This window comes from Phaethon lepturus, unplaced genomic scaffold, assembly GCF_000687285.1.
Source record: "Phaethon lepturus isolate BGI_N335 unplaced genomic scaffold, ASM68728v1 scaffold18453, whole genome shotgun sequence".
In the NCBI taxonomy this organism is placed as follows: Eukaryota; Metazoa; Chordata; class Aves; order Phaethontiformes; family Phaethontidae; genus Phaethon; species Phaethon lepturus.
Window position 1 is genome coordinate 70,914 of NW_010528595.1, and position 8,940 is coordinate 79,853.

At 41.1% G+C, this 8,940-nt stretch overlaps 1 protein-coding gene across 1 annotated transcript in view; it reads left to right on the forward strand.

Annotated features, from left to right (window-relative positions):
* The window catches only part of PHACTR2 (phosphatase and actin regulator 2), a gene marked incomplete at its 5' end in the record, with an annotated part of 47,765 nt that extends 39,441 nt beyond the window's left edge, over positions 1-8,324 (forward strand). The window contains 4 exons of the mRNA XM_010283720.1: positions 1,187-1,248; positions 2,057-2,194; positions 4,491-4,567; positions 8,254-8,324. Of these exons, the coding sequence (XP_010282022.1) occupies positions 1,187-1,248; positions 2,057-2,194; positions 4,491-4,567; positions 8,254-8,269 (293 nt within the window). The remainder of the gene's footprint in view (positions 1-1,186; positions 1,249-2,056; positions 2,195-4,490; positions 4,568-8,253) is intronic.
* Positions 8,325-8,940: the final 616 nt, after the last annotated feature.

Consider the following 8,940-nt stretch of genomic DNA (forward strand, 5'->3'; position numbering starts at 1 on the left):
CTTTGAATCAGCAAAGGAAATCTGCAAGTACCACGAGATGACCTGTTGTAGTGTTGTCTCCAGTGTATCAGTCATGATAGAGAAGGTCCTCTGTGGCCATGTTGCCTATACTAACAGAGCAGGCTGGCCATAGCAGACAGGGCAAATCGGACTATACCAGGATTTAAAACTGCCTTTTCATCTATAGAGGTTGGCTGCATCCACAATAGACAAATTAATTCCTTCAAATTTATAGTTAGCCTTGAACTACAATGTGGAGTCTGTAACCCCCAGCCATGAATAAAACAGGATCAGAATTTTATGGGTATCTCTCGGAGGGATATGTCAGCCACAGCAAAGTTCACTTTGCTTACAACCATCAGAGGTGGACTGAAAGGGCAAATAATAGTCTTCAAAATATACATCAATTAAAAAACCTGCTAAATCCATATGAACATGCCTTTGTAAATGTGCTTTTCACCGTCACTCAAGCAGTCAAGTTCAGTTAGCGCAGGAATTTTTTAAAAGCACATTTCAGGCTGACGTCCAAATACATTCAAAAAATGCACCTCATTTTCTGCTGTACTCCTTCATTTGGTCTAGCTAGTGGCCCTTAACCCAGAGGGCTTGAGTGCTGAATCATATGCCCGCATCATAAAATCAGAAAAAGAATTACAAGTAACAAAACCAATTTGCACTAACAAATGACAGTGAAAAAAATTGTCATTGATTCATTGTGTCCTGTAGCAGTAGAGGACCCTCGGCTGATTCAGATATTCAGAGCAAACTTTTCTCTTGACCCTTATGAATAATTAGATTCTTACCCTAAAGTCAATAGGTGGCATGTTGGAAGTAAAAGCAACAGTGATTTTAATGTTAGGACAAGTAATTGAAACATTAGGCAGCTCTTTCAGGGCACTTCTTGTTTGCTGTTACATAGAAAGGAAGTGACAGACGCCTCTTCTTTGCTGTGCTCCTGACCCACAGTGGTGACTTGAGATGTCTACAGAATCAGGGGAAATCAGGATAGGGAAAAGAAATGACAGCACACGAAATCCAAAGAGCAGACAACACATGCAGGATCACCCAGAAATAGGAGGAAACATGAGCCAGGACTTGAAGTCCTGAAGCTTTCAACCAAGAGAAATACAGTATGTGCAGTTATAATACTTAAATATTCACTCCTTTTTATCTCTTCTGAAAACAGAGAAGAATGAAGAAGAGGAACAGGAAGCCAAAAGAGAAATAAAACGTAGACTCAGTAGAAAGGTGATGATGTGTTTTTTGTATTGTGTATGTGTGTACATAGGATTATTTTTTATACGATTCTAAAAAATAGTGTGTATACATTACTGCAAATGTCCATCAGTCATGCAGAGCAGTGTGGGCCCCAAGAAACGCCTTCACCATTCTTCTAACCAGGTCAGTGGTCCTTGGCCACTCGCTGTAGGTGGGATTGTGCTCATTGTCCCTGGAAATAATGCAGCTATGGATCTGCTGTCCTGACTTTGGGAGCTCGTTCTCAAGAGGATGGGGGCAGTTTTCATGTGTATCCCTACTCTGCCCTTCTCTGAAAAAACACAGTTTCCTTAATATGATCATCCTTAGTTAATTAAAGTGAATATTGTTTGAGGTGACTGAAACAATTTGGCATCACAATGACCTCCAGATGTTCAAAACCAATTTTTTTAGTTAGGCAGGCACCTCCAAATCCTGCTTCTTTTCATTATTACAGTTGAACACAGCAGACTGTGTAATCATTAATGCAAATGGACCTACTGCCTAGTGGGGCAAATGGTGTGGTAGTTGCAAAGTCACAATTAATATTCCAGGGATAACTGTCATGATTCTCTGTGACCTGCCCGACAAAGACTATTTTTATAACTGAAGAAATTAGGTTGTGCTGCTTCCCCATTCCTGTGTAGTGCTCCCAGGATGATGCCTTTTTTTAGACACCTGAAAGTGACCCTATTTAGAAATACCATTAAAGCTCTCTTGAGATTACATCATACCCTCAGCTTTTATTTTATTTTATTTCATCTTATTAAACATACTATTTTCTGCCTCCCGCTTACAGCTAAGCCTGAGGCCTACGGTGGCCGAACTTCAAGCAAGAAGAATCCTTAGATTTAATGAGTACGTGGAGGTCACGGATTCCCCGGATTACGACCGTCGTGCCGACAAGCCTTGGGCCAGGTTAACTCCTGCAGACAAGGCAAGCGACAAATGTGGATTATAAGCAAATGCTTGCATCTGTCACTTTTGGGGGCTTTCCTCTGGTTCATATTCTTTTGATGCCAGCATCACGAATGACATCTGCTGGAGACAGTGAGATTGTCATGGTACTACTGTGCATCTACTGCAGGCAGCTAAGAAAATCCACTCAGGTGCCTATTAAAAGCGTATTTGCCACCTCAGTTACAGCAGTTCAGGCAAGAATTTCTTGCATTTTTAAAGCCTTGCTAAGCCAGGCACACACTGTTAGCAAAGATGGCCATGACCCGTGGAATTCAGGCAAGGTTTCTGCAGGCAGAAGCCTGCATCACTGCCACCGAGAGTTACTTTTGCAACTCATTCAAGTGAAAAAAAGGTAGAAGCTGCTCCATCCTTCTAAGGGTTCTTGGCCACAACTGTCAGTGCTGTTGCTGACCGTATGCATGCAGCACGCCTTCTTGGGACGTTCGCCCCCAACATGCTGCAGTTAGTTCCTCTGCCTAACTACAAAGAATGAGACGAATGATTGTGTGATTCTTTTTTGATCTGAAAACAGATCAGTCAAAGATTACCATAAAATCTTCTCCCATTTCCCTCCTATACCACTTCATAAAAGGAAAGCTGTAGGATTTGTGTATCAAAAAGTGCTGGCCCTTTTAGCACTGGGTCTGAACCAACTTCTATGGAAATCCTATGAGATGTGCTTGGCATGAAAAGTGGTATGTGCAAGAACCCACTGTCTTTTAGCTAAGGATTGTGAAGCACTGATTTTATTTCAGCTTGTATTTTAATATTAATGCCAGCTCCTCTGACAACCAAAGGAGAATCTCATATCAAGTCAAGGTGGAGACATTAATAATGTACCCAGAAGTGTCTCTTGATGTTGGTTCTGGGAGGTGCTGAGCGCTTTCTAGTCCTCTTGTAGTCTGTGGGAGGTTAGAGCACCCAGCACCTCCACTTTCACCTAGGTCCAACCAGGGTAAACTGCACTAGAAAAAACACTGGTGTTTCCTACCTACTTTAGGGTAGCAGTTTTTAATCTCAGTTTGTTTTGTAATGAACAGATGCCTGAGGCTGGTTCTGTGATCCTCATGTTTGTTGGCCTCAGCAGAAAGGCAGACCCTGGGTTGCCTGGAAACTCCCTTGCCCTTTTTTCCCCAAGGAAGTTACTTTTCTAATTCCAGTGGGAGCGGAAGATTGTACTGTAACTATATTATGAAGCTGGAGTGCTGGTGTCTTTGCTGCTGATCTGGTGCTCAGAAATAGCTGTCTCTTCCCTAGCTATTACAGCAGCCTCATGTAAGCATGCTGTTGTGGCTAAACAGAACCATCCCCTGCTTAAAATGAAGTTTCTCATTTATGAGACCGCAGTCTGGTGACGCTATAATTTTATCATGTGTCTGTTCTGCATTGAAAGGCATGCACACCAGGTGAGATTTCTTTAGGGATTAATGAAATGATACTGCTTTTATTTAAAATGGTGAAAGAAAAGAGCGCGTAAGAATAAACTCATTTCATTTCACAGTGAAGGTAGGAAAGCATGTGGCATAGAAAAAAAAAAGCCCTTGTAGTATATATTAGAATATTTCAGAAATTGTATGTATTACCTGATGAAGTAAATTGTTTATCACTCTTTTAACATAAGCAACAAGGTGTTTACAAAGTGCACTGAATTTCTGCTGTTTTTTAGTGTCTGCCAACTGGAAACACAAGCCTGAAATGTCCAAACATTTCATGTAATTTTACATAAAACTAACCAAACCAGGCGACTAACTCCACTTAAAAAAAATGCTATTCATCTTGGCATTCCGGACTCCGAGCCTCCAGTGGGGAGAGACAAAGCCCCTGCTGTGTGTACAGCACCTGTGCAGGCAGCCTGGCTGACCAGCTCTTCAAGGGCTGCGCTTGGAGATACAATCCCCGCGGCGTTGCATACGCAGCAGATGTCTGTTGGGATAACCCAGTCCCTGACCCGTTTTTTGTCTGTAGCAAGTGCTGTGTTTCGGGGGGTGGGTTGGTTCACCCGTTGCAGTAGATTGGGTGTTTCTTTGTTTATTGTTGTTGTTTGATGCTTTGGGTTTCTCTGTAGGTATTACTGTGTCAAATAGCTGTAATTCAAAAAAGTCATTCATGTTGACGATGAAAAATGTGTGAGAAGGAGCTGTGGATTACAGTAAGGGAGACTTGAAAATGGAACTGTAAGGGAACCTGCAAGAGCAGAGCCAGGTTCCTCTCAGACTCTACCTTCTTTAAGATTCATATTTCTTATGGTTTCATATATCATTATTGTTTATTAGGCAGCAATACGGAAAGAACTGAATGAATTTAAAAGCACAGAAATGGAAGTGCATGAGGAAAGTCGGCAATTTACCAGGTGGGTAAATCCCTCTTCTTGCATAAGTAAGTCAGAGAGATGGGTATGACAGTGACCCATTGCCTTCCTGTAAGTCCTCTGCAGTTGTGTCATGACTTGTATATTGATTCCTACCCTGAGTCCCCTTGAATCCCACCTGAATGCCACCACTGATTTTGTTGGGATTCCCAGTGCTGCTGGTGCCATCCCTGAAGCTTGGTAGTTGATACAGCAGTGAAGGTGACTGCAGTGGATCGGTAGCTACATATAAAAAGATTGTTTGAGAAATCTAAAACACAATCATTTGAAAGGACTCAGCATTTCTCGCAGATGAAGTTACAGTCCTCAAGCACAATAAAAGGGATGTCCTTCTCCAGCTGTACTCCCTTGCTCATGAAAGTATACATTTTTGTAGATGCGTTTGGTAAGCGAAAACTAGATGATGTGTTGAACTTCAAAAAAACTCACCGGAGTTTTGGGGAGCTTCCTAAGGGTCACCTAGGCTCCTGGCAAGCAGTTTCTGGGGACAAGACAGATTCTAATATTCTCTGCTTGCTACTTCTCATGTGTTAATCAGGGTTTGTTTTGTTCTCTGCTTTGGATAACACCAAGATGTTGTCTGAAGCATTATTATTTAAAGAGCTCTGAAGTGTCCACAGTTTTTAGCAGGACTTCAAATTCGGCAGTTTTTTTCCTAGGGGGTAGGGAAGCGCTTCTGCCATCCCCATGCCATCTGTTAGTATTTTTTTGAAGTTATAGGGACTGAAAATTGCCACCAGCAAGCAAAACTTGCTGTTATGATCAGCTGACATTGCATATGTAGTAGTATTGTTTTCACTTCCACACAAAGTTACATTGGATAAAAACAATTGCCCAAGGCTGGGTCCCTTCCTTTTCCTGCTACTGTTTCAAACTCAATCAAGGAGTGTGAATCCTCTAATTAAAGAGTGTCACAAGGAAAAAACACCCAGTGGGAGATGGGTGTGTGGTGATTTCTGTCATCTCCTAGTTCAGTGCTTGATTTTGCAACTGCAGTGATTTTTTTTCCCACCAAAACATGGATTTTTTCTTTATGTTACTGTAAACTCACTTCATTGTAAATAGAACATGAACAAATTAATTTTCAAGAAATCAAACCAGTTTAACAGGCAGCAAACCTAAGCCAGGAGGTGAACCAGGAGGCAGGGGTTTAATCTAGTGTTGTATTCTGTCCATTAGAAAATGCCCTTTTCAAACACAGATTGTATATTTTCATTTGGCTTCTGATGTCATTTTCTCTTCAGGTAGTGGGCAGTACATCTTCTTCACAATGTATAAAAATACTACTTTAAAAAAATGGATATCCCAAGGGAGAAAAGGAAAATGAGCAGTAATAGAAACCTGGGTGTGTCCCGAGCGAGATGGAGTGCAACCCCCTGCTTATGTTGTTACGCCTTTTGAGTTGCATTGCAATATGGAAGCATAAGTACAGATAGGCATGAGTCATACAAAAAGAAGTGGATATTTTTTCACGAGAATTGAAAGCAGTTGAGACTCACCACAATTGGATTCTTGAAAGCTGAACCAAAAATCTCAGGGATCCAGCAGAGTGACAAACCAGTTAAAAATCAGATGTTTTCTGAGGGCGGCCTTGGAAAATGGAGTAAAACGTAAGCACAGCCAAATTGTGGTAAATACAGGCAATGATGCTATAGGGTCCTGGAAGAATTTCAACCTGAGAGAAATCAGGCTCTTTATGTTCCCTCTGCACCCTCTTTTTTTTCACTGGTCATATTGTGGAGCCACTGCACAGAATTCAGCAGAGTAACTAGAAAAAGCTAATTAAGAGCAGAATTAGATGCAGATGTTTTAAGTCAATTGCAGTTTTGAAAATAAAGAGAGACTCTGTTTCCTCCAGGACCTCTCGTTAAAAATTATGTAGTTCACCACTACATTTGGATTGGTACAACAGAAGTGATTTGTTTTAAGAAAACTGTAGACAAAAGTCTCTAGCCAGAGAATGAATTACTCATCTTTTAATTTTTTTCAAGGAGATAGTACAATCCAAAAGGCGCTTGCATTGGCAACTGGTGAACAAAGGCTTATTCATGAAGTTCTCTGATAGAACCAGACAACAAGGAAGCGCCTTCTTAAAAAAAATAGTTTCTAGCATATAGTTTCTTGTATTATTACATGTCAATATAAGATGCTTTAATATTATAATCAGTATTTACAATATCTTTGAATTGTTAAAATTTTTATATTAAACTTGGGAAAGAAAAACCACTCATTTTTATTGTTCATCATTTACTCTAATGACTGTCAGCTGAACTCTTTTTCTACTCCTAGTCATTTAGACTGATTTATTCTCTTATTTCGTAGTAGGATTCAAGAAACAGAGTTTCTGAAAATAGAGAAATAAATAAAAGTTTGGGTAGAGGGTATCAGTATAAAGTGCTTCTAATGGAGATGCTATATATTCCAGTATATTGTTGTTCTACAAATACAAAAACCCTGTGTCTTTTTTGCAATGCACTGTACTCTCACTTAGCAGACAAACTGCATACTCATGGATTTCAGCTTTTGCGTACACCTCCTTTATTTGAGAAATGCATCCCTGAATTGTACTGTACCACATGACAGGGTGATATGTGGCTTGTTTTCTTTTCCCTTCTCTGGAAACGTTAAAGAGAAAATGTGTCAAACACAAACTTATGTAAATCTACTGTGTTAGGTGCATCGTTACCTATGCTGTTGTAAAGTTGCTGCATCTTTTACTACTTCATGGATAGATGTATTTTTGAAGCCATTTAAGCAGAGATTTAGAAGTCTGGTGATAGGTATGTTGAGCACCTGATATCGGTGCCCTTCTTACCCTTTTGCTTTGATTCACTGCATTTAAGCGGAGTTAGAATTTCAGTTGCTGCAGACTCCTAACCTATTATAGAAAAGGAACCCACCTCGCTATCCATCATACAGGTGATCCAGAGTGATGTACATGCCCTACCTAAAAGTCTAAAGCAGTGAGGTGTATTTCGGCCTTCACATGCCACAGTTGGCTGCTGTTAATAGGAAGAAAGCATCTGCAGTGCTATAAAATTTGTTGCTTGCTTAAAAGATCCAAAATTTTTGTTGGCTTCATTGTGCAGAAGGATTAAAACCCAGAAATTTAAGTTTTATGGCTTAGCAAAGCTTTTCTGATTTACTGGCAATCTCTCCAAATAGTGGATGCAATTGTGGCTAATTCTGTATAGTAAACAAAACAGACTGGAGAGTGTTCTCCGACCCTGAGGCCTGCAGGCTTGGCACAGCTTGAATTCATACAGTTCACTTCTCCCCCCCTGCCACCCCAAAACAGAGTGATGTCCCCCCATACGCAGTCTGCCTATTGGCCTGTGCTAATCCCCGCCATGCCCAGGCACTATCTGGAAGAGTGCTGGCTGACCCAAGCAAAACTCTGCCAGGGACCACAGTAACAGGTTAAGGGTATGGACAGACAGACATACACCAGTGCCTGAGCCACACCATAGCCCTGTTTGGGTTTCTAGCAGAGACAGACAGACAGCAGGGGATAATAGGGCTGACTCTAATGCCACATAGACCAGGAAAATCAGGAATAATTCTGTTTAGGCCACAAAAGTAAACAACTGTGAGAGCATGATAAGGATCAGTGTCATTGTCAGTTGAAATAATATAATTCTAAGCTTTTTAATGATCTATCATTTCAGGTTTCATCGTCCATAACTGTTTGACCACATCCCATATTTCATGTAACGATTTTCTTTGGGGAAATCATTGCATCCTGAGGACTCAAGATTGCACTGGAACTTGACTGAATGTGAATGTGTGCTACAGCTTACCCTGAGGTTAATGAAGGATGTGGCCCTCATCTTTATCAATGGACAAATGATTTGTCTAGGAGAAGAACCCACATGAAATCTTTGTCAGTGTTAAGACAGACCATGGCCTTGTGGCTAGCCCACACAGATGAGTCGGTGGTCATCTTCGTTGGAGCTCCACAAGTCAGGAAGTGCTGACGACAATCGCTTGAGAGCCTGTTACCAGGAACTCATCAGACTTCATAGGGCTGTGACCAAGGGTAAATGAGAGGGAGGAGTGTGAAAAGGACTGAGAGCATGCAGGAAGAGAGACTTCTCTTGTCGGTCCACAGAGAAAAGTGGAACGGATGGGACTGCTGCAACAATGCACTTGGCCAGTGGGAGGAATTATTTTTTTAAAGAACTGAAGAGTGTGAGCAACTGTGCATGTATTTTTTTTAGTGGCCACAGCCTGTCTTAGAAAGACAGCAAGCCACAAGTCCTCATGTCATCAGTACTTTAGTGAAGAACTGTAATTTTCTCTGGTGCCAGTAAATACAGTTGCCAGAAATTAGTCCTAGTATAACTCAGCTGTCT